This window comes from Dendropsophus ebraccatus, chromosome 5, assembly GCF_027789765.1.
Source record: "Dendropsophus ebraccatus isolate aDenEbr1 chromosome 5, aDenEbr1.pat, whole genome shotgun sequence".
Classification (NCBI taxonomy): domain Eukaryota; kingdom Metazoa; phylum Chordata; class Amphibia; order Anura; family Hylidae; genus Dendropsophus; species Dendropsophus ebraccatus.
The window spans coordinates 70335976-70361012 of record NC_091458.1 but is presented as its reverse complement, the minus strand read 5'-3'; the positions used below and the strand labels follow the sequence as shown (position 1 = coordinate 70361012).

The 25037-nt window shown below is 42.8% G+C and overlaps 2 protein-coding genes and 1 non-coding gene across 8 annotated transcripts in view; 1 reads left to right on the top strand and 2 right to left on the bottom strand.

The window, feature by feature from the left end:
* The window catches only part of ELF1 (E74 like ETS transcription factor 1), a 93536-nt gene extending 81352 nt beyond the window's left edge, over window positions 1-12184 (bottom strand). For 2 of the 3 annotated variants that reach the window (XM_069970573.1, XM_069970572.1), the window contains exon 1: window positions 12082-12184. The gene's annotated coding sequence lies outside the window, so the exon portion shown is untranslated. The remainder of the gene's footprint in view (window positions 1-12081) is intronic. The other variant, XM_069970576.1, reaches the window with a different exon arrangement.
* On the bottom strand, window positions 11618-11689 carry TRNAE-UUC (transfer RNA glutamic acid (anticodon UUC)). The gene has a single exon. It is a non-coding gene; the product is annotated as a tRNA-Glu (tRNA).
* On the top strand, window positions 11751-23510 carry WBP4 (WW domain binding protein 4). Of its 4 annotated transcripts, none has more exons than XM_069970580.1 (11): window positions 11751-11957; window positions 13551-13578; window positions 14299-14371; window positions 15671-15733; window positions 17403-17529; window positions 18821-18982; window positions 19599-19645; window positions 20829-20904; window positions 20983-21200; window positions 22558-22727; window positions 22949-23510. In XM_069970580.1, coding segments are annotated over exons 2-11 (1146 nt in total). In that variant the 5' UTR covers window positions 11751-11957; window positions 13551-13576; the 3' UTR covers window positions 23157-23510. The 4 variants fall into 4 exon arrangements, with proteins under 4 accessions (XP_069826681.1, XP_069826680.1, XP_069826682.1 ...); XM_069970579.1 differs by having other exon boundaries at window positions 11751-12354; XM_069970581.1 differs by lacking the exon at window positions 11751-11957 and adding an exon at window positions 12411-12477.
* Window positions 23511-25037: the final 1527 nt, after the last annotated feature.

Sequence of the window (25037 nt, the reverse complement as noted above, 5' to 3'; positions counted from 1 at the left end):
GTGCTTTTCATGTAGCCGCACCCATTCCATTTTAAATTCCTGATCATCATGGAATTGTGATATTTCCTTATAGGAACACAGTCCCCCGGGTGCTCTTTTGTTTTTGACGTAGGATTGCAGGGAGTTGGTAGTCCAGAATAATTTCACTTCCCTTTCAGCTAGGGACATGACTCTGAATTCAAGGGCTTTAATCCCCAACAACTGTAATTCGTCTCTGGTATCGCAAGCAGCAAAGAACTCAACCGCGTCCTCACGACCTTTGGTCATAACGGGTTCATCTAGTGCAAGTGCAGTAGCAATCACATTACTCAATTCTTCGTCCATATTGCTGTCATTCATTTCTATCCGTGTGCTCAGAGATGCATGCAATGTATCAGTCCAATGTAACAAGTAAAAAGTCTCATGAGAAACCTCACCTCGGCACTACTGGAGACAGCGGACGTGATATGTGAACTGCGTCTAGTCCCCTCAGAATATGGGCTCGGTGGTGCTCAATCATCCATAGCAGCAGACACTTGGCAAAAATATCTTCGTAAAGAGGATTAAAGATGAGGCACTCACCCCTCCATAAGCAGATGGTTACTTTATTAAAAACTCTTCATAAGCATATGGGACGCGGTTGAGTGAATGAACGGGCGACAGCCTGTTTCGCGTGATGACGTTCACGCTTCCTCTCGGCCCGGAGGTCACTCCGTAACCTCGTCCTTTTAACAGTGTAATCATTACATGTTAAACAGGTACGGTTGGGTAGCATACAATGGACCGTACGGGACTTCATTACGTGCCGCACCGCCTATGTGGTTTATACCTTGTTATGTAGTTGCGTTTTTTATTATATTGGGAAGACGATCCGCCCTTTATTTCAATGGTATGCAAAACATGTACGATCAGTAAGGACTGGAAAAGGGTGCCCGAAAGTGATAACGCATATGCGATTAGTACATGGTGGTGACACGTCTGAATTGCGGTTCATGGGATTGTTGCATGTAGGAAATTCCCCGGAAAGTGGTAATAGACATGAACGACTATTGAGGAGGGAGACGGAGTTAATTATGAGAACGGAAGCTATGGGACCAATGGGGTTAAATGATCGCCTGATCTACATGGTTAAAGATAAATGTTTACTGGATTCTAGGTATGGCAGCAGTATAAGGATAGTTTTCTTGTTCTTTTTATATTTTAACGTTATTTTTATTATCACGTGTTTGTAATGATTACACTGTTAAAAGGACGAGGTTACGGAGTGACGTCAGGGCCGAGAGGAAGCGTGAACGTCATCACGCGAAACAGGCTGTCGCCCATTCATTCACTCAACCGCGTCCCATGTGCTTATGAAGAGTTTTCAATAAAGTAACCATCTGCTTATGGAGGGGTGAGTGCCTCATCTTTAATCCTCTTTACGAAGATATTTTTGCCAAGTGTCTGCTGCTATGGATGATTAAGCACCACCGAGCCCATATACTGAGGGGACTAGACGCAGTTCACATATCACGTCCGCTGTCTCCAGTAGTGCCGAGGTGAGGTTTCTCATGAGACTTTTTTCTTGTTACATTAGATTAAAAAAAAAAAAAAAAAAAAAAAAAACAGACCAAAACGCATCTTTTTATTAGCGTACAAAAAACAAGGTTTGTGTACAAAAACTATGCATGGGTTTTGATCCATTTTCCCATTGACTTCCATTATTAAAAAAAACTGATCAAAATAGATGCACACAAAATGCATCTGTTCTTTTGGAGAGAGAGGGGAAAAAAAAAAAAAAACTGCAAAAACACAGTGTGACTCCCACCTTATGCAAAACCCTATGTATAGGGGATAGCTTTTGATACTGGGCTAACCACTTTTAGGCCGAGTTCACAATGTATATTTTCAATTAATCACAGCCGTTGTTACAAATTGCAAGACTGGCCGTGATTAATAGAAAATGTATGTTGCATTGAAGTCTATGGAATCCTGGCCTGAGTGTATACACTCTGTATCCGCTCCGGCCGAGATGCCTTGCGGCTGCACAAGAAACTGACTTTTTTGTACGGCTGCTATTCAATGAATAGTGGCCGCACAAAACTGACTGGGCAGACAATGTAAATTGCGGCTCTGGACGCATTTTCCACTGTGTTCTATGGGTAATTGGAATGCGGACACACGAGAATGCGCCCACATCCTAATTAAACAAAAAATGAAGTTCATCTGGTCAGTACTGCAGTACCGGTCAGGATGAACTTCACTGACACCAGCTGTTGTGTCACAGAACGATCAGTGTCTTATGTTGGCTGAACCCGGCCTTAAAAACATGACATATATTTGTATAGTATGTGGATCCTGATAACTTATTAACTTGCGAGGGTGGGCACATTTATGGACAATAAACAAGCACTACACCTTCAGCCAATATTGTTGACATTGGATAGTCATGTGTTGATAAGAAACCTTTTATAATCCAAATCTATTATACGGTGTCTCTGGATTACATCAATGGGTACTATGGCACTTCCATACTCTGCTTAAGCAACCATCTACAGCAGGGGTACTCAACAACTTTTAGTGAAGGTCCACTTACCAGGGTCTATTGTCAGGTCAAGGTCCGCGCTGAACATCAGTAGTAAACATGTTTTGTTACTTTTCACAAACGTTGTTGAACTATTTACATACAGAATTGATGCTTATTAGTGGGAAAACTGGCATTTTTTTCTCTCTCACCAGCCCTTTAAAATTAGGTACAAAGGTGGTGACTGCCCCAGTAGTATATAGCCCCCCTGTGCTCTCTCCCCCAGTAGTATATAGCCCCCCTGTGCACTCTCCCCCAGTATTATATAACCCTCCTGTGTGCTCTCCCCCTGTAGTATATAGCCCCGTGTGCTCTCCCCCTGTAGTATATAGCCCCCCTGTGCACTCTCCCCCAGTAGTATATAGCCCCCCTGTTCGCTCTCCCCCAGTATATAGCCCCCCTGTGCGCTCTCCCGCAGTATATAGCCCCCCTGTGCGCTCTCCCCAAGTATATAGCACCCCCTGTGTGCTCTCCCCCAGTATATAGCCCCCGTGTGCGCTCTCCCCCAGTATACAGCCCCCCTGTGCGCTCTCCCCCAGTATATAGCCCCCCTGTGCGCTCTCCCCCAGTATATAGCCCCCCTGTGCGCTCTCCACCAGTATATAGCCCCCCCTGTGTGGTCTCCCCCAGTATATAGCCCAGCCTGTGCGCTCTCCCCCTCCCATATACATAAAAAAAACAAACCACTTATACTCACCTGCGTCCTGCGCGTACTCTTCTCTTCCTCCTGTGGACACACTGCAGCGGCCACTAGAGGCCGTTCCCCCGCTGGCACAGGAACGTCACTAGAGCACAGACACCAGAGGGAGAGCGCTGCCTCTTGTGACCACTGCGGCCACGAGAGTGACTGACAGGGAGGGAGCCAATGGCTTCCTCTCTGTCATTGCTGCTGCTGCTCGGTATCTATGAGCGCTCGTTTCGAGCGCTCATAGATAGTTACTGTGCAGGGAGCAGCGCTGCGGCCGGGGTCCGCCAGTTGAGGACCCTGATCTACAGTAATGGTGACCGGGGTTCAATCACATTCTTGTCTTTCCAATATTCATATGAATTAGAATGTATAAACAGTCAATGGATCTGACAGATTGTCACCACCCCTTTCTTCTGGTGTTCATGTAGTCAGACCCCTGGCAACCCCACATTGTTGGTATATCAGACGCCCGGCTCCTAAACGGTGTGTGAGCTGGATGTGATCAGAACAAGTTTTCAGCCTCTGACAGAAAGCAGAGATCATGAAAAGCTTTTCATTACAGCAACTTGTAGTTACATTTAACAAACAAACATTTACTAGTTAAAGGTGGGGCACGTAATGATGTAATAGGTCAACAAGGAGCTGCATACCACTGTCTCACTCACTAACAAATCATAAGTTGTACTCGCCAATGGGAAAAAAGGGAGAAACAGGAAATTAAGTCATATTGACCCATGTATAAGAGCACCATGGAAGTCACTCTGTGCAAAACTACATACTACATTACAAGGTTACATTAACAGCCTTATGTGATGGTAAAGATACAGTGGGCTCATGTTACAGAACAAGGAGAGCCGAGCAGACTGTGCGAATAGATTTATTTGAACTAGTAATTTATTCATTTAAATCTCAGCTCATTCTAGGTTTCAAAGCCCAGTAGGAGGCGCTTTTAGCAACTATTACTGCACATCCAGAAATGTCTGTCAGTCACCGGTTAGGACTACCCACTGGACCCCTAAACCAAGAGTGGGCAGTGATGTACATTAGGGTAGCTTCACACATACCGGATTTGACGCTGCAAGTTTACAGTGAAATCCGCTGCGGATCCCGGTAGTGTGAAGCTGAATGGGTCACATATGCGCAGCAGAGTTTTCATTCCGCTGCCTGTATGTGACCCAGCCCCTTTAACCCCCCACAGCATATATTAACTGTTTGGCGCTGTGGCTGCAGTGAAGCTCCCGGCTCCCCTCGCTTCCCATTAGCCAATCAGTGCACGGGAGCTTCACTGCAGCCACAGCGCCGAGCTGGTAATGAATGCTTCGGGCCGGGGCTTTAGGGGGCAGGGGGTTAAAGGGGCCGGCTTACATATCCGCAGTGGAATGAAAATTCCGCTGCAGATATGTAACCCTCATAGACCTTTACAGTAAATGGATCTGCTGCAAACTCACAGCATGAAATCCACACTCAGCTATTCCTGCTCAATCACGTAATGCTGGGAGATCATACTGCAAGAGCAACATTATATGTTCTTGTTATTACCGAACAGTACAGGGGAAGTTCTACATCCTACATTTATGGCATAACCACAGACTATGCCATACATCTTGGCATAGCGAGCTTAGCTGTTTTCAGCATCCAATTCCCAGCTGCCTTGTACAGGCCAGACGGGACCAGGAGGGCTGTGCTTAAAAGAAGCTCATTGAAGCTCAAAAAGGGATACTACGACATCAGGTAAGAAAATAAACTTTTAAACTTTGTTAATGGTGTTTATTGATTTTAAAAGTATTCTATATGAAAATAAAATATATATATAAAAAAAAAAGAAAAACTTGCTGCAGAAGCAAGCATATAGTATTGCTTCCTTCACTATTACTTTAACTATACTTTACTTTACTATTACTATTGTTCTGAAACAAACAGGGGGGGAGGATTAGCTTTGTACTTCCTGGGAGAGAAGCTGCTCAGAAATTAAATTCCCAGAATGCATTGCTTTCTCTCAGCTCTCCATCACTGTCCTCCCAACCTGCATACTGCCCTCCCCCAGCACTTTTGCCAGTTCCCCATATAAAGCACATTTGACTGCAGACTGTTGCACTCAGGGGAGACCTCTCCCTAATGGTGTGTTTACACAGAGAGATTTATCTGACAGATTTCTGAAGCCAAAGCCAGGAACACACTATAAACAGGGTGCAGGTCATAAAGGAAAGACTGAGATTCCCTGTCTTTTCAAGTCCATTCCTGACTTTGGCTTCCAAAAATTGGTCAGATAAATCTGCCTGTGTAAACTCACCATAAATGTCTCAAAGAGACATCATCATCAAACAGCAGTAAATGTTCCTGGATCATTCCTAATAATGAGGAGGGTGGGGAGGAAGGACAGAGAGGGTGTGCCAGCCTAATGCATATACAAATGTAAGCCCCGGCCATTAGACACAGCGCTGCTGGATTAAAAATAGTTTTTATGACAATAACTGCATCACCTGCCGAACGGACCCCAGGGCAGATCTTGGATTAAAAGCAGCTATCCAAAGGTACAAGTGGTTTGGGGGGTCAGATTGTGGGTACAGAGTCGCTTTAAGGACCGGAGATAAGAGACACTACTCTACAAAGACGGGGAAGATCTGGGGAGCTGGAGACAATACACATTTTGTAGGTCTTCTATTTTTAACTTCCTTTCAGGGATAAATCACACAAAAGCACAATAAAGCCAGTACCGTTAGTTGGATAACTTCTTTAACTTACTAATATAGTGTTATCACTAAGAGCTAAAAAATGAAATGCTATCTGCGCTTCCTCGCCAAGTCTGCGTGAGTATTTTGAGCAGTCTCCAGCCTTTCTAGCTGCTGCTGTTCCTGAGTATTTCTAAAAGCCGATCTATATCCAAGATGGCACCGGCTAGGAAACTACATTTCCCTGATTGCATACTCGCCCCCTTAGCTTTCTTTCCTGCCCACTGCTGTCATTACCATTGCACAGTAAACACAGTACTGTTTTTTCACTGTATATGTCAATTCCAATTAATCAATAAATTTTATTTAGACATAATCCCCCCATAAAAACCACATACACTAAAGACAAAATTAAAAGTACAATAGGAGGAGTCAGGACCAAGGGTACCCAGGGTATCATTACATAGTGTTAGGCTTGATGACCAGCTACATTAGTGCATAAATATATTGTCTAATTAGTACATAAACACAGTCCCTCTAATCAGAACTAGCAGCATAACAGAGGATATGTAAACAATAATGGGTACAGTACCAAGATAAGCATATAGCTGCAATCTATAGTACCAAGATATAAAAGATATAAATATAGCAGCAAAGTGTATATATATATATATATATTGCACAGTCAGTCTACATGTATAGTACAAAGATAAGGATATAGCAGCAATTTATAGTACCAAGATACAAATATAGCAGCAAAGTATATATTTTCAGTCTACATGTATATCTCAAAGGAGCTCTGGCATCAAGAATAATACCAATCTATTACAAATTGGAAACAAAAACCTTTTATATTAAAGTGAGTCACCTGAATTCAAGTATTGCACAAAGCCCCAGCAGATCTATATGTAGCTCTGGAAATACAGCCAATACACTCAGATATCTGACATACTACATACTAGCCCCAGATAATATCGATAACCCTGTTAAGATACTTATACTGACCCAGTGGCCATATGTGATGTATCCTGACACTCCGCCTCCACACTCCAACGCGTTTCACCTGACGCTTTTTCGAGGAGTGATCGCTCCTAATGTAATGTAGCTGGTCATCAAGCCTACCACTATGTGGTGATACCGTGGACAAAATAACCTTGGTCCTGACTCCTCCGATTGTTCTTTTAATATAGTTTTTTTTCACTGATTTTGCATAACACCACCCCAATATATACATTCCCTAAAGGGGAGATCACATGTCCTGTGTTTACAAAAGGGGGGAGCTCAACGTTATCAGAGTGGACACAGAGATTATTTTAGACATTCATAGGTGATAAGAATGAGAAAAAAAAACAGGGAAAGGGTGCAAGATATGTTATACATGTAGACATTAGACATAGGTGTTATTTGGGAAGGGGGATAGTTTAGAAAATTGTTTTTGTTACCCAGACAACCCCTTTAATATATAAAAGCAAAGACATTCCAGCACCAGGCACCCCCACTCCGCATGAGTGGGGATAGCACAACCCAATTCAAGCGAGCTGCGAGCAGCAGGGATGGCACCTTGTATAACACCACTAGGGGGTTTGGCAGCAGGTAAGGACATGTTGTTTGTTCCCCCATCCTGTGCATTTAACATATAAAAATATTTACTACAACCCCTCTAATATTCTCTGCCACATCCCCTCAGACCTGCACTGACTCTTCTGTCTGTGTGCACTGTACTTTGTAGTACCATGCACATGTACGGCAATACATTAGGTCACTATAATACAGTCAGTAGATAAGAACTTTCCCCCAGTACTCTTCTACATCCCATCTTTACTAGGCTGAGGGGCGGTAGTAGCTTCGAAGTGGCAGATCACAATTGTGCAGCCAATCTCTGACTGCCAGCCATGTCTATTTACAATCAGAACACAGCCCACATAGGGACCTCTCCCACAGTCACATGACAGCTATTCCCAGCAACCGCCTGGAACGCTGCACTGATTTTCCAGGGAAATCCCAGACTGGGAGGAAAGAACCCAAGCAAACATGTCATGTGAAACATCAGAGAGAGAGAGAGGGCAGGCTGAGGAAAATAAGAGGGCTGTGGTATGTGTTATCTGTGAAAGGACCCCATGCTAGCAGACAGCACAGCCCAAGTATTGTATACCCACTAATAAAACGACTGAAATTATCATTTACCCTGGTGAATACCTTCTTTGTTTAAGGAGAAGCCTCATTATTAACATCTCCTGATACACCACTGAGCCATGTCAGAAGATACGGCTGGAGGGGGCTATGAGCCAGACCCTTCTGTCAGGGCAGCCCACAGTGCTCTCCGGCGGACGCTGCACAGCTCATACACCCACACAAATGCCATCTGGTGAAAGGTCTCAAAATATGGAGGTTTTACTTCATATGACTAAACCACATGCATACTGTCACTAGGTTCTGTTCTGTACAAACAAGAACAGTAATAGAAGATGTAAAAACTGCATAAAGGGGTATAAACTCCTCTACAGTTCACATATAATGAGAGAAGCCCGTCTCCCCAATGTGATGTTAGCACTACAAAAAGTATACCTCGTGTAGGTTTCTATAATAGTAATAGATGCTCTGTAACAACTAAAGGCTGCCCTATGAGTTATCACACTACCTGGCACTGAGAGAATTACACTTCCCACCACTCCTCTACTGTAAAATATTGGGTTTATCAGTTTTTACTGTCATTCTAGAATTGTAACAGAAAAAAAAGACAAGTTTGGTCAGCTCTCCTAGAACACCATTCACACTACGCAGGAGGACGTTGCTATGGCTGAAACTGCAAACACACAAAAACACAGAAAAAAACTGGTGGGGTGGTTTACACTGTTTGCAAAAGGTAAACAAGAGCCTCATTATTTTTGAGGGAATATTTTTTAGCAGGTTGGGGGGGGGGGTCTGCTTTTAAATATTTTCATGTCTGTAGTTGGTCTGTATCTTGCCATTGCGGTGAGCTGTTGCATTTTTCTGTGTTTTTGTGTGTTTGCAGTTTCAGCCATAGCAACGTGCTCCTGCCTAGTGTGAATGGTAGTCTAGGAGAGCTGACCAAATTTGTTTTTTTTTCTGTGTTACAATAAAATTAATTAATAATTACAATAAAATTACAGATCCGCAGCAGATTTTACAGTGCGGATTTGATGGTGCGTTCACTCATTTAGTTAAATCTGCTGCGATACGGTAAGTGTGAAGCTACCCTAAGGATCCGCAGCAGATTTGATGCTGTGTTCAGTTATTTAAATTAAATCTGCTGCGGATCCGGTAAGTGTGAACGTACCCTAAGGGGACAAAGACACTTGCCGGATCCGCAGCGAGTCCTCTCGCTGCGTATTTGCAGCGAGACTCGCTGTGGATCCCGGCCCTTTTCTTTCAGTGTTAGACAAAATCGCAATCCCTGCTGCGAGTTTGTCCGCAGCCCGCCCCGTTAACCCCCTGGCTGCCGGAGCATATACTTTACCTGATCCCAGCTCCGGCAAATACGCAGTGAGAGGATTCGCTGTGGATCCGGCAAGTGTGGTTGTCCCCTAAATGTGTTTTCCAGTTTAAGAAAAGGCACATTTGCAAAAACAGCCCCACTCCCAGGCTGTATGTGGTATTACAATTCAGTTCCATTCTCTTAAATGGAACTGAGCACATAAAGCACACCAAAAGTAAGGACAAGAGTGGTGCTGATCCTGGAAGTGGTTTTCTTAGTCTGGACAACGCCTTTAATAGTCAGGATTAGAGATAAGCAGAACTTAAAGTGGCACTGTCACCCTCATTTTGCATTCTGACATCGCTACACAGGTGTTAAGGGTAAATTTAGCGGTTTTCATACCTTATTTCATATCATACGTCATGGTGCTTGTTCACGTAAAAAGTAATCTTTTATCAACTGCAGATTGTGTTAAGTGGATGGGGCCTTGCGGCATTAGCGTCACTTTGCCCCGCCCACAACGCCACAGTTGGCCCCGCCCCCTCACTGGTCATTTGAACAGGCTGGCCAAAAGGTCTAGACCCCACCCTCTTTACGTCGGACAACCAATGGGCTTTAAGGGGGCGCGGGCCAACTGTACCACGCCCACTTAATACAATCTGCAGTTGATAAAAGGACACTTTTTACTTGAACAAGCACCATGACGTATGATATGAAATAAGGTATGAAAACTGCTAAATTTACCCTTTACACCTGTGTAGAGATGTCAGAATGCACAAAGGGGGTGACAGTGTCACTTTAAGTATGGTGGCTGAAGACGCTGGATGCCCGGAAAACATGGATACAGCTAGAGGTATGTGTTTTCCAGGACTCCCTACGGCTGCATCCAAATTCTGCAGCTGCAATTTATTAAATGCTGCACGCTTAGGTTTGGATGGACTTGAGCATGTACAGTAAATAAATAAATAAATATACAATCTGACTGTAGGCTAATAACCCTCTTTTAGCCTCCATCAGGTAACACAACCCTATAGATACATGTATCTTATACACAGCTGTCACAATGTATAAAGCCAGGTGCACATGGGTTGGCGAGGCCGTGAGCACCGCTGTGCCACAGTTAACCCTGAAGCTCCATGGTCACATGTCACTACTTTTTTTTTTTTTTTACATACTTCCCTGATTACCACTGAAATCAATGGGAACGCTTTGACTGTAAATGTTAACATGGAAATCTATGCCCTTCCTGCATCTTAAAGTGACTGTATTACCAGGCGACCCACCCTTAGTGGGAGGAAACCCTAGCCCCTCTATGGTAGGGTTCCATTGATTCTAATGGAGTCACGTCATGGAGGGGCTGGAGTTTCTTCCCACTAAGGGTGGGTTGGCTCGCTTCTGCCTGCCCCTGGTGGTACAGTCACTTTAAATCCGGTGCCTATAACTGCACTTCAGTCTTGTAGTGGTGTGTTCACTGGGCTCTGCTCACCAGTACAGCCCCTGTCATGGTGTGTGCACTAGACTCTGCTCACCTGTACAGCCCCTCTCATGGTGTGTGCACTGGGCTAAGCTCACCTGTACAGCCCCTCTCATGGTGTGTGCACTGGGCTAAGCTCACCAGTACAGCCCCTCTCATGAGATGTGCGCACCAGTACAGCCCCTCTCATGGGGTGTGCGCACCAGTACAGACCCTCTCATGGGGTGTGCGCACCAGTACAGACCCTCTCATGGGGTGTGCGCACCAGTACAGACCCTCTCATGGGGTGTGCGCACCAGTACAGACCCTCTCATGGGGTGTGCGCACCAGTACAGCCCCTCTCATGAGATGTGCGCACCAGTACAGCCCCTCTCATGGGGTGTGCGCACCAGTACAGCCCCTCTCATGAGATGTGCGCACCAGTACAGCCCCTCTCATGGGGTGTGCGCACCAGTACAGCCCCTCTCATGGGGTGTGCGCACCAGTACAGACCCTCTCATGGGGTGTGCGCACCAGTACAGACCCTCTCATGGGGTGTGCGCACCAGTACAGACCCTCTCATGGGGTGTGTGCACCAGTACAGCCCCTCTCATGGGGTGTGCCACAGTACGATGTTACCAGTCACTATACAATACATACATGACAGATTATATATGTTATATGTCCTACCTACCTAAACAGTGTAGAGCTAGACATAAGAAGAGAGACCAGGAGGTGGGGGGCACCGTGTGCCTCATTACTCATCTATATTACAGAACAACTGGATACACATAAGTAAAATAAGCGGAAAAAGAAAAGACATGGCGGATTCCCATACCGGGAGTCGAACCCGGGCCGCCTGGGTGAAAACCAGGAATCCTAACCGCTAGACCATATGGGAAGGCTGTGCTCAGCCCTCAGCAGCGCGCACACAGCCCTGCCCACCCCGCGCAGCACGTCACTCGTGACCGTTGCTCATCCCCGTGCTATGACAGCGGCTCCATCCCGTACGATGTAGCGGCGTCACCGAGACCCTCACCAACTATCACCCCCGCCGGGGAGAGTGACAGGACCGACTGGTAGCAGCTGACACTGTGCCGCCCTCCCGTCACGCCGTATTCCGTCTGTCACTCTTACTTTAATACAAGTCAGATGAAAGTAATAAGAAGGTGATATTCCCAACAAACATCAAAAAACTTTATAAGTAACGTCCTGACAAACAAGCTGCCAGCCCGTGCCACCACAGCGTGATGACCATTACCAGTCACTACCTCCGGGGGGCAGCCTACTCACCTCGGCACGGGTCCCGGGCGGCCCTCTGCAGTGCCCGGGCTGCGGGTGACACTGTGAGCAGCTCAGGACTTGTTTGCCCTGCTCTTCTGCCAAGTTTTTGTTTCTCCGCCTACAAGCAGGGAGGGAGGAGGAGGCTTACGCAAAGTGACGCGGTTTGAGCCTCTTCGGCCGCCGTACTCTGTGTTGAATTTCTGTATCGGCTTCCGTAGTCTTATCTGCCGGTGCCTTCTGTCCTGCTGCAGTGTGGAGATGTGTCTGTGAGTGAGCCTCTGGGTAAGTTGTGTACTCCGCTTAGTTGTCTGGCGGTTTCTTCTTGTGCTCTTCTCTGAACTGCTTTTAACTTCATAGTAGAGGTCGGTTGTCTTCAGCCTCTTGTGAAAGTACAAATCTCAGTAGGTGAGAAGCTGCAGAACGTTTGTGTAAGTGCTGTCCCTGTATGTGTCAGGACCATGATGGGCATGCAGTGCTCTCATCCTTTACCGATGCATGTATATGTGTCTTATAACAGCTCTGCTACAGTCTCCTCCAGCTGTGACACTACAACTCCCAGCATGCACAGACAGCGGCTGGGGATCTCGCTGTATTAGATGCAGTCAGTTTATAGACTTTCTTTCCTGTGACTTCTCAGTAGACGCCCCCCCCCCCAATCATAATGAAAACCTGTTACAGATACTGGGGTGCAGCATTGATGGAACACCCAGATCGTATAGATTGTAAGCAGGGTCCTCCTCCCCCATGTACCAGTCTGTCATTTGCCTTCATGTAATGTGTTCTGATCTTGTATTGTTCCTGCTTGTTACCCCTATCTATTGTATAACACTCTGGAATTAAACACTCTGTAATGTGTTATGTATGTGAATGGCCCCCTTCCCGTGTTCCCCGACCCAGCCCGTGTTCCCGGAAGTGTAGTGCAGTATACATACCTGATCCATGTCGACTGACCCCGTCTGTAATCTTGTCAAAGACTTCATCTTCGGGAGGCCGGCCGACCCGCTCCTGCCGGCCCCCCTCTGCCGCGTCATAACGGTGCTCAGCCGCGATTGGCTGAGCACAGTTATGCTCAACCAATCCCGGCTGAGCAGCTGATGATGCGGCAGAGGGGGGTCGGCATAAGGGAAGGCAGGAGCAGGTCGGCCGGCCTCCCGAAGATGAAGTCTTTGACAAGATTACAGACGGGGTCAGTCGACATGGATCAGGTATGTATACTGCACTACACTTCCGGGAACACGGGAAGGGGGCCATTCACATACATTACAAAGTTGTATAACTTTGTAATGTGTGTTATTTTGTGAATAATTTCTTAGCGCACTACCCCTTTAAGGGCGCTCTATAAATAAATAATAATACCACCACATCTGAAAAGAGGAGGAATCTTAGTCTTAGTTCTCGCAGACCCTCCTACCCCACCCTAACATCACATATAGTTTCAATGGTATTTCATAGTTATTTTTCTTTTTTTTATGTTACAGGAGAACATTCATGAAAGGAGACCAACATGTAAGTTGTTGTTTAGTAATGAACTTTTTAAATTTAATTTGTGCCATTTTTCCTTCCCATGTCCATGTACATATTATGATCAAGCATCTTTTATCCTTGAAGTTGAGCCCCACAATAAGGACTTTATCCAGTATTGTATCACACTGGTTATACTGTTTATGCTTCGGTTTTTGTGCAGGTGAGATTGGCAGTGCCGGCTCTGATTCTCTCTGCCGTTTAGCATCATTTACTTTTGTTACTGCATCATTTTCGTAAATACACTGCAGTACAGTATCAGTGAAGTTGCAGCAGCTGCTTCTGTCACTCCTTGCCTGCTCTGGTGTAGGCTAGAGGGGCTGGTAAGAGATGGTGAATTGGTGAATCACTCAGGGGGGTGGGAGATGCAGCCATGTCTCCTGTGACATTAGAGATGATGCATTGACACAAGAGAGATAAGCTGGGAGCTGGGGGGCCAAACAAGTTTTGTAGTCCTTCCATTTCCTGTCAGTAGTGAAAAGCCACTAGAGTGAAAACTATTGGTAATAACATTATATAAGAAAGTTATATATCTTAGGGTGATAGTTTAATTTAAATACAATTTTCTCATACTGGAGTGTCACTTTAGAGAAAATTTTTTCAAAAGGATGCACTAGGTGTTGTATGTTGCTTGGAAAAGAAAAAGTATGTACAATGATATATGGACAGATTGCTGACAAGTTCATCTCTGTTTTCTCTCTGCAGGGCTGACTACTGGAAATCACAGCCTAAGAAGTTCTGTACCTATTGCAAGTGTTGGATTGCAGACAATAAGCCGGTATGTCTTGTCTTATCTATTGTTATGGCTGCCCTTGTCAAGGAGATTTTCTCACCAAATACATCTTTTAGGGTCCATTTACACGGATTATCTTCCAAAGATTTGAAGCCAAAGGCAGGAATAGATTTGAAAAGAGGAGAAATCTCAGTCTTTCCTTATGACCTGATCTCTGTTTATAGTCTGTTTCTTGCTTTGGCTTCAAATCTTTGGCAGATAATCTGTCAGATAATCTTTCTGTGTAAAGGGACCCTTACCTATCAGGTGTTTGTTTGCTGGGCATGTGTTCTAGTGATCCGTGAGGTCTCCAATTAGGTCCTGTAGTTGACTGATAAATGTATTTTCGAATTGCTAAAATAGCGCTAACTGCATTACATAAAGAAGGACATATGACAGCGGCATCAGCCTTTATACAGTACAATTAGACAAAGCCATTAATATGTTACTTATATGCAAACACAGTTGCAGGTAGCAGCTCATCAAACTTGGTTATATACAATGAGCCTTCTATTTTCTCACTATGTATATTTTCTATAATGTTAATAACTTTAGGATTTTAAAGGGGTAGTGTGGCGCTAAACAATTATTCACAAAATAATACACATTACAAAGTTATACAACTTTGTAATGTGTGTGATAAGGTGAATTTTACCTTTTTATCCACCTTATTCCCAAGTGACTATCCCTGTCCAAATTGAATAAAGCTGAGTGCCAGCTACGAGGAGATAACACCAGACACCAATAGTTGGTGTTGCCTTCTCTCTCAGCCGAGATAGAAGTGTATATACTCTCTCTTTATTTAGTTTCATGCCGACCACCCTCTGCAGCGTCATAACTGTGCTTAGCCACGATTGGCTGAGCACAGTTATGCTCAGCCAATCGCGGCTGAGCTGCTGATGACGTGGCAGAGGGGAGCTGGCATGAGGGACGGATGGTGCAGTTCGGCTGGCCTCCCGAAGACTACGTCATTGTCCCAAGATGGTGGACGGGGGTCGACACGAGATGCGGTGAGTATAATGCACCACACTTCCGGGTCTAGTGTGGGTGGGGGGAAGCATGGGGAAGGGGGCCATTCACATACATAACACACTACAAAGTTGTGTAACTTTGTAATGTGTGTTATTTTGTGAATTATTGTTTAGTGCCGCACTACCCCTTTAATGTCATACACATGAAAGTATAGTTAATTTTTATCAGTATTTTATGTCTCTTTTTTTTATGTCTTATATTTTTTTGAATATAAAAGCTCCTGTGTTACTCTTTATTCCATAAATGACTGGCATGTTGTTCTTTTTTTTGTAGAGTATTGAGTTCCATGAAAGGGGAAAAAATCACAAAGAAAATGTTATCAAGAAGATCAGTGAGGTAACCTGCTTGAGTGAAGATGGGTACATAAGACCACTGATTTGTGGGGTACAATGGGTTCCTAAAAGAAGTGAATCGGACAGAAGACCTAAATTGGATAACACAATTCCATATTATAATACAGGATGATTAAATGTACAGTGTTATATCTACAATAGTGACAGGCCTCAAGTTCCTAGTGTGGAGGCAAATCTCTATAAATTAAGAGATCTGTAAGATGCCCTAATAACACCAAACTAGTAGATATAAGCTATGATAGTTGTTTGCACTGCATCTCAGACTGAAGGATATTGGGTGGATGAGAGATGTCTCATCCTCCAGTGCCACCTATGTGTTCTTGAGTCTGCTAGGAAGAGTGACTTTATTAAAGCGACTCTATACCCACAATCTGACACCCGCAAACCGTTTGTACCGCCAGATAGCTGCTTTTAATCCGAGATCTGTCCTGCGGTCCGTTCGGCAGGTGATGCAGTCATTGTCTTAAAAAACAACTTGTAATCTGGCAGCTCCCCGCCCAATGGGTGTGGCCTAGATTGTGTATGCATTAGGCTGACACAACCTCTCTGTCCCTCCTCCCCACCCTCCTCATCATTAGGAATGCTCCAGGCAGATTGCCTCCTATTCATCAGCTGTGTTAGCCCGGCACATGGGCTGGATCGTTAAGCAGCTGTGCAATGTTCAGACAAGAGTAAATGTTTTAGTGGCATTCCTAATGATGGGGAGGAGGGACGGAGGGGTGTTCCAAAGTTAGGGCACAGATACTCCTGTTTGGCACAGGCTGCAAGTTTAAAAGTTGTTTTTTAGGACAATAGCTGCATCACCTGCTGGACGGACCTCAGGACAGATCTTGGATTAAAAGCAGCTATCCGAAGGTACAAATGGTTTGGGGGGGTCAGATTATGGGTACAGAGTCACTTTAAGATCTGCACCTGGGAAATAGTAGTGAAGCTCACTATGCAATTGGATGCATAAAAGATAGCTTTTGAAATAAAGCAATGGTCATGGGTAAAAAAAGCTTGCTGTCTGACCCTTGTGCCACCCTTATTTTAAGAGGAGTTTTACCTTAAAACGTAGGAATCATTTCACCAAACTTCTGCCATGTCAGAAGTTTGTGCTGGTGAGGATCTGGGTGCTGAGACCAGGGCTGTGAAGTCAGAGCTAATTTTGGTTGGAAAAAAAGTACAGACTCAGAAAAAAGAAAAAAATTTCAAAATTTAATAATTAAATTTTTATATGAATTTTATAAATGTTCCTCATCATTATAGTTTATGTTCTATGAATCTAAGGACATTATTTATTAAAACCAGAAACTCCCTTTCTCACGTACATTTAGTTAGAAAGGGTGAAGCATTTCCTCTATATCAGTAATAAAGCACTGGCCCTATTAGATTGTATTTGGAATTCCTGTTAAGTTCCATAGACTTACATTATATTTTTTTTAGAACGCTCATGATAGCAGTTTATGAAGAGGCATAGCGTGTGCACCCGAACCCCCATTGGTACACACTTCTGATTCGTCAGATGTTTGGTGAAATGATAGGTGTGCTTTAGAAACTAGAAAAATATAAAGAAATATAATTGCCAAGACTTCAAATGCTTTAAGTGACAGTCTCTAGTAGACAAAGTGTTGACATCAACTACTGTTCACTTAATATCCATTCTGTCTCAGATTAAGCAAAAAAGTATGGCCAAGGCAAAAGAAGATGAAAAAAAGTCCAAGGAGTTTGCTGCAATGGAAGAAGCTGCACTGAAAGCTTATGAAGAAGATCTAAAGAGACTTGAAGGAACACAACCAGGTACAGGAAAAGGTTTTGTGCAGGATTATTGTTTTTCTTTAAACTTCTTATTTATTAAAGATTACAATGGGAGTGGGAGCTTGTCTCCACCTAATTCATCTAATTTTCCCTTGGTCATGGTGAATTTATGTCATTGCATGGCAGCCTCAGTTTTACTGTCTTTATTAAGAGGCGTAGGGCACAGGGGCAGAGCATTTGTTAAGATTATTGTACGGATGAACACCCCCCCTCCCCCCCCAAAAAAAAAAAAAAAAATTAAAATATATATATATAATATACATTTGGGCAGTTTAGCATATGTTGGTAATGTTGTTAATCTTATACACAATCAAGTTACAATACTATGACCACTTCCTAATTTCAATGTCTGCAGACATACTTCATTGATGTTATGAGTAAATGGGGTTATTTTTTTAGATTTGCCAGGGTAGCAGTGTTTCTGAAAGTGTGGTTTGTGAATTGTGAAACAGCTGTGGTAAAAGTTTATTGTGAGTGGACAAATGGTACCATTGTGAATAAGCGATATAATAGCTGCAGAGTGAGTGATGAATGTCAACTAAGAAGGTGTGCAAGGACAGAACAACACTACAAAGGAGCAGCTCATCACCAAAATGAGCCAGAGGCTACCAGACATGCCTAAAATAACAGTTCAGACAACCCTGCTGTGAAGCAGCATTGTGGTGGGTTTGAATCCATTTTTCCAAATCGCATACACCCATACACTCTCAGCCGTGCTGTACGCTCCTTGCTCCTGTCTATAGGGAGGGCGGGCAGGAGAGATGACTGATAACCGGATGATCATTCAGCTGTTAGCTATTGAATGTGTGTGGGCACCTTTACAGCAAGACAGTGCAACATGTCACATGACTAGAAATGTCTGTCACTGGTTGCAAGAGCATGACCAAGACTTCCAAGTACTATCCCAGCCCCTAATTTCTCAGATTTTAACACAATTGAGCATCTGTGGGACCACCTCAACTGTCATGTTTACTCCATGGATCCTGCCACATGCACCCCCCCCCCCCCCAAGCAGTCAACATGGCCCCAGATACCTGTGGCTACCTACCAGGACCTCACTCCCTGTCTGTGCTGCACCAGCTGTTGTTCTGGATATTAGCTGGTGGTCATAATAATGTTATCTATGTATCTGTTTACTTTTTACTGCAAAAATATTTGTATAATTTTGTTGTGTTTTCTTTTTCTGTAAGGAAATATTTTGGACCATCAATGCACAATATTGTGATGCTAGCTTTTCTGTAAAATACCTTACTTATTTTTTCCCCCCTTTAAGCTCCCCTGGCCCCTGTAGGTCCAACCATTGAAGAGAGGAGGGCACGTGATGAGCAAAAGAGGATGGAAATAGAAGCCTTAGAAAAACACCATGCCAAGAGGCAGTGGACAAAATCATTTACTCCAGAAGGGTACCCATATTTCTACAATTTATTGACAGGAGGTATATGTGTGTGTTTTTATGTATGAGTATTTCCAATATTATGTGTATTTGTGCACATTTGCTAGGAGGCTCATTCACCTGTAGTCCTTTTATTATTGTAGCTTATAGGATGGAATCCATGGCCATCACCAGATGCTGGTTTTGGTTTCTGTATCTTACTTGACAATCGATTACAAAACATTATAGACTCTGTAATATTGAAAATAATTATTATAATCAATATCAAAACAGCAAGAAATGCTGCAGCACAAATATTGCTTTATCTCTGTATATCTAAATAGAGCTCCTTGTCCAGGATAATATTTTCCACTTTATTGCTAACTTATATCTCTACTAGTGATGATGGTATGGGATGCTAATTTGGTGTTTGTGCGTGCAAGATTTATCAAGGCCTGTGCGCTTAATGATAAATTTTGAGCAAGGTCTATAAGTTTTTGCGTAGCATGTACAAATTTTGCAAGCGCAAAGAAAATTGCGCGGATGTTAAATGTACCCCTATATCTGCCTGTTAAGTAGAGGTTCATTTCTCATTGTCATGTTTTTCGTTTTTTTTTTTTTCTGTTGGATAAGGAAAAGCAATATGTTGCTTATACTTGTTGGGTTTTTTTCCCCCCAGAATCCCGGTGGGAAGAGCCTGAAGGATATTGTGAGAAAAATGAAGAGGTAATTGAATTGGTGGGAATTTATATTTTTAACGGGAAACTATCAGTAGGTTAGAAGCATCTAACCAGCTGATATCTTCCTCTAGCGCAGCTAAGGATGAAGGTAAATTTCTTTCCTTCATACTTGGCGCCATTTCCATGTTATTAGCAGTTTATCTTCAGTTCTTATTAGGTTTTTTGATGCACTCAGGAACTTCCGCCCTCAGTGCATTGGGCCGGCTGAGTGCAGTAGTCCCTCCCCCGGTGCACAAATACGTCTAAGTAGCATTGAGAATTAACTCCTAATAGCATGGAAATGGCGCCAAGGAAAAGGTAAGAAACTTACCTTCATCCTCAGCACCCCGTGCGCTATAGGGAGATATGAGGTGGTTTGATACCTCTAACCTGCTGATAGTTTCCCTTTAATTTTAATGAGGTTGATTGATTGATTTTTAAACCATCTTTAATTACTTGGAAAGCGCATTGACATTAATTCTATCTTTCATTTTCCCCTGCAGTGCTACTAGCTGGGGGATTCAAATTAACCTGTCACCAGTTTCATGTTGCCCAAACAGGGGAAGCTTGAAACATAGACAGTTACCCTTCCTAAAGCCACCTCTGAGTTGCTCTGAAAGTCTCCTTCTGGGTTAAAATGAAAACTATGATCCCTCTAAAATGCTGCAGCATACACATATGTTTGTAATAAGGGTTCCTGTCTCTTTCCAATGCTGTCTATGGTTTGGGCAGCTTGGGAGTCTAAGCAACTACATTCAACTTATTGGTGGGGAACATGACAGGAAACTGATTATATTAATGTTCAGGCCCAAATTTATGTAATAATCACATTCAGTCTGTGTGCAGTGTGCTTGAGAGATGTCAAATACCTATGGCACTAGTCATTGGGACTAAATTGAATATCTTTGACTAGCTGTAGTTGAATAGGATGTCTTGTCAGAATAGGGAGTATCTTCTATTACATCTGTATTCCCCAATAAAGCATGTGGACAAGATTGCCTTCATGGAACAACCCCTTGAAAATTTTTGTAAAAAGAATTATGTAATATAAAGGCAGTTGTAATCCAAGCTCTAAATTGAGAACATAGTCATGTGTAATATGTTCATACATTTGGTCATCTGCCATTCTCTATTAGATACATAATTTCTTTTTTTCTCTGCTTTAATTCAATGTAATTGTATCTTATTAGAAGGAAACCAAATCTGCATGGATAGAAGGAGTCTCAGAAGAGGGTTACACATACTACTACAATTCTGAAACTGGAGGTAAGCGCTTCTTGTAGGTACCACAGCCTGTTTATTACTTGATATTTTTAGTCTTCAACAAAGGTTTTATTTAAACAGAATCCAGATGGGACAACCCAGAAGACTTTAATAATCAGCTTTCTGGTGATGATAATAAGGAAGATTCTACAGATGCTGTAAAGATATCTGCAGATGAGCAAGAGGCAGCAAATACAGAAGTAACAAAAGGAGACTCTTCTTCTCCTAAGGAGTCCCAGCCATCTGAGGATACCACAGAGACTGCTACAGTGGCACAGGCTCCTAAAATTCATTTCAGGGTAAGGACAAGTACAATTAAACTTCCTTATGATGATGCAGCTTCCCTGCTCTGCAGATAGTTCCTTCATACAGCTAGGACAATTGTAACACAGATTTATTTATTTTTATTTTTTTTGCAAGGAGAAAGGGGAACAATTATATGCTGCTGGATCTGGGGGGGGAAATAGAAAAGAAGAAAAAAAAAAACATACTTACTTAGACTCAGTCTCCTGCTGCTCCCCTGCAGCTCCCGTTTGGCTGTGTCTTGTCATCCAATCTTCTTTTTCCTGCTTTCAAGACAAGCACTGGCCGTAGCAGTGTCCTGGGTAGCGATTGGTTGAGATGGCAGGTCTCGCTCCCTATGCTCACAGCGCTGGAATATTCCTTCAAATAAAATAGCTTCAACTTGCTTTTTTATGGCTTGATATCCTTTTTAGCATGCTTTGACCTCAATACACACACAGTTACTTTCTTGTAAGCAATTGTAGCATTTGGGCTGATGTTGGTTGGCATGTTTTCTTTGCAGCCACTAAGGTCTCTTGGTATTACTGTGAATGTGGCAGCATATATTAAATAGCGCTACTATATGTTAGTAGGGCTCATTGAACACATGAGTGCACCAAATTATATGGCATGGATTGTAACCCAGTGCAAATAATGAACCTGTTAACATAGGGGGACAGTGTGTATGGAATAGCATCCTGGCAAAATACTTCTGCTGTCATAATTGTCTTATTTCTGCCTGTATTGGATTTAATTGGGTTATCAGAGTTAGAAAAGATATAGCTGTCGTTTTTTTTGTTATGTTTTTAGAAAAAGCACCACTCTTGCACTCTATTTTTTGTGAGGTATTGCAGTTCGGATTCATTGCTTGGGTTTCATTCATGGAGCTGTGTTGTAATACCACACACTTCCTGAGGGCAGGTGTGGTGCTGTTTTGGGAACAGCCATATTTTTCTAATCCTGCCTGGACAACCTCTTTAAATCATAGACTGGCAGAATTTAGACTATGCTAAAGACAACAAGCAGCATTGCCTATTATGACATAGGTATTTTGAAAATAGATGAGTGTAGATTTGGAAAATATTAAGACTATAGAAAACTGCTGGAACCTGTTTGCTGTGTATGGTACCTGCCCCTTTCTGTGGAGGGTTTAATTTGGTACAGTTTGGCATTCCACACGTTGGGGCCATGTTTACTGTTATTTCTTTACTTCTTGAACATATCTACTCTCTATGAAAGCAGTAATATAGCCTATTGTAGCTTCCTGTTGTAGCTTATATGTGGTTGAACATCTGTTTCATTTACACTTTGAATTTCTTTTTGTTTTCTATTTGTTGCAATGAAATATTTCCATATCACATATGTCTGTGACAGACTACAAAGGAGACCAAGTCAGACAATGATGAGTTATCTGATTCTGAAAGCAAACAAGAGGAAACTGGTGACAAGAAAAATGCTTCTCCAAAACCATCCAAGGCTAAAAAGCCAGCCAAAGCTAATCCGTATGGAGCATGGGAGAGTGTTCAGGAAGAGGAAGACCCATAGTAAGTACTAGTAATAAATTTGCCTGTAGTGAAAAGTACATTTTTGTTACCATACCAACAATTGTTTCATTGATGTGACAGTATGCCAGAGAGATGCCTAACTTCCAAATCAGAGACACATGTTATAATTAAGATAAATTTACTATAGAAATCTTTACTCTGATTTCCAGCATACAATTGTATGCTAGTCTTGATCATACAATCCTTTTCTTTTCATATAGTGAGAATGTGGATTTGGAGCTACCAAATGTGGAAATTAGTGATCCTGGTGTCTCTGTACCTGATGTGGGACAAGAGCCAAAAGTGAAGTTTAAAGAAAAAACCATCACTTCCCTTGGTGACTCAGTAACTGGGGCCTCTGTCTTTAAGAGAAGGAGGCAAGAAAATGTGAAATCTCGAAACATACGTCAGAGACTTAATGATCAGTAAAGGGCACAGATTCATTGGGACTTGCGTTTGAAAGCTTATAGGATTCAAGTGTGTGTGTGTGGGTGTGCGCGCTTGTGAATAAATAACTTTTTTTCTACATTTCTTTTTTTTTTTTTTTTCCCCCTCTTCTAAAATACAAGGTGAGCTTCAATCATGTATGGGAATTCCTATGTCCCATCGGAAATCCATCCCTAACTATTGCTACCATCACAGGGAATGGTAGAATGTTTTTATATATTATGTATGTATCCTCTTATTAATCATGAAACTCATGTTATTTTATCTGCCAAGCTTGGAAAATCCTAAATGATTAGGAAATATGACTCCTAATAGTGCAGTCCTGTTTTTTGTAGGCAGCTGTTTAATAACCACGGTTTCCATTTCCATTTAATGGCTTCTATCATTTGGTGTGAGGAACATGTATTCTATGCAATGGTTTCTGTGTCTGCATTGGAACTAGACAGTATTGAATGTTACCCACTTTGCTGGGGCTGTTTAAAATTAGAAAAACAAGGCTGCCTTTTTCTAGAAACAGCACAATTTTTGTATATGGTTTTGCAGCTTAGGTGAAAGGAACTGAGCTGTAATACTAAACACAAGCTATAGATACAAAAGGTGGATTCTCTTTTCTCTAGTAGCAGTCACTCTACTGGAGAGCAGACCCTTGTTTTTCTAACGATAAACAACATTCTGTCTTCCTGTATTTTTAGCCAGCTGGGGAAGCAATATACAAAAAAAAAATTAAAAAGTAACTATTTTTCCAGGTATCCCTACATAGTACTATAATGTGCTTTAATATAGTTGCAATTTTTAGAAAGTTAGACATTCATATTTTAAATGCATAGATGTAATCAGGGCTGTGGAGTCAGTGGAGCCCAGCTCCTTCATAAGTGGCCAATGAGATACCAGGGGTCCTATTTGTCCAACTAGTGTAAAGTAGATCTGGGGGTCAGCAGCTTTAGTGTAATGTCCTACATGATCGTGGGTGACTTCTGAGGGAATAAAGAAAGATATAAAGCAGATTCTCCTGTGTGTGTACGGTGGATGCAGCCAGCCTCCAGTCTCCATGTCCCAAAGAACTCAGAACTAGACTAGATGGAGCAGGTGGTCTTTTCTGCTGACAATCTTCTATATTTCTAACTAACTATACACTATATAATAAAGGAAGTATGTGATCCCCAGAGATGAACTTTGTATGATGATGGTGTCCTCACTTATGTACGTCAAACAGGAAAAATTATTATCAAAAATTCATAAGTGGTAGACTTGACACTAGATGATGCAGTGCAGTACAGAATTTTATTAGATAAACAAAAGTGCTCCATATACACAGTGAAAAGATTTTGGTGGAAGGAAAATAGCATCCATATAGGTAGCAGATAAGCTGATACGCAAATTAGTAGGTGGGTGTATGTCCACCGGTATAGGTGGCTAATACACCCTGCCTCACTCTAAGGGACCGCTGGGACTAAAGCAACCTCAGTCCCCAGCGGAAATTGTCCCTAAATCTTGATAGATGAAACGGTCTGTTTAGAAGTGATAATGTTGTCACTTCTAGTCATTAGGTAATGGTCATGCGTCTGTGTAGTACATAACAATACAGGGCTGTGCAGTAAATGTTCAAACAAACATATGTTATGATAGAGACTGAGATCTATAGCAGCAGTTTAGTTAATCAACAGGTCATCCGACGCGTTTCCCCCTTGGTGCTGGTAAAGATAGCTGGGTTCATCAGGGATGTATAGTGTGTGGATTGTCAGCCATGTAGCAGATCTGGTGAAGGTAAGTACAGACAGTGTATCAGTACCATGATGTATTTATATGAATGAATGCCCAGAGACATTATGGAAATGATAGTACCTCTCAAGCCTGTCAGCGTAG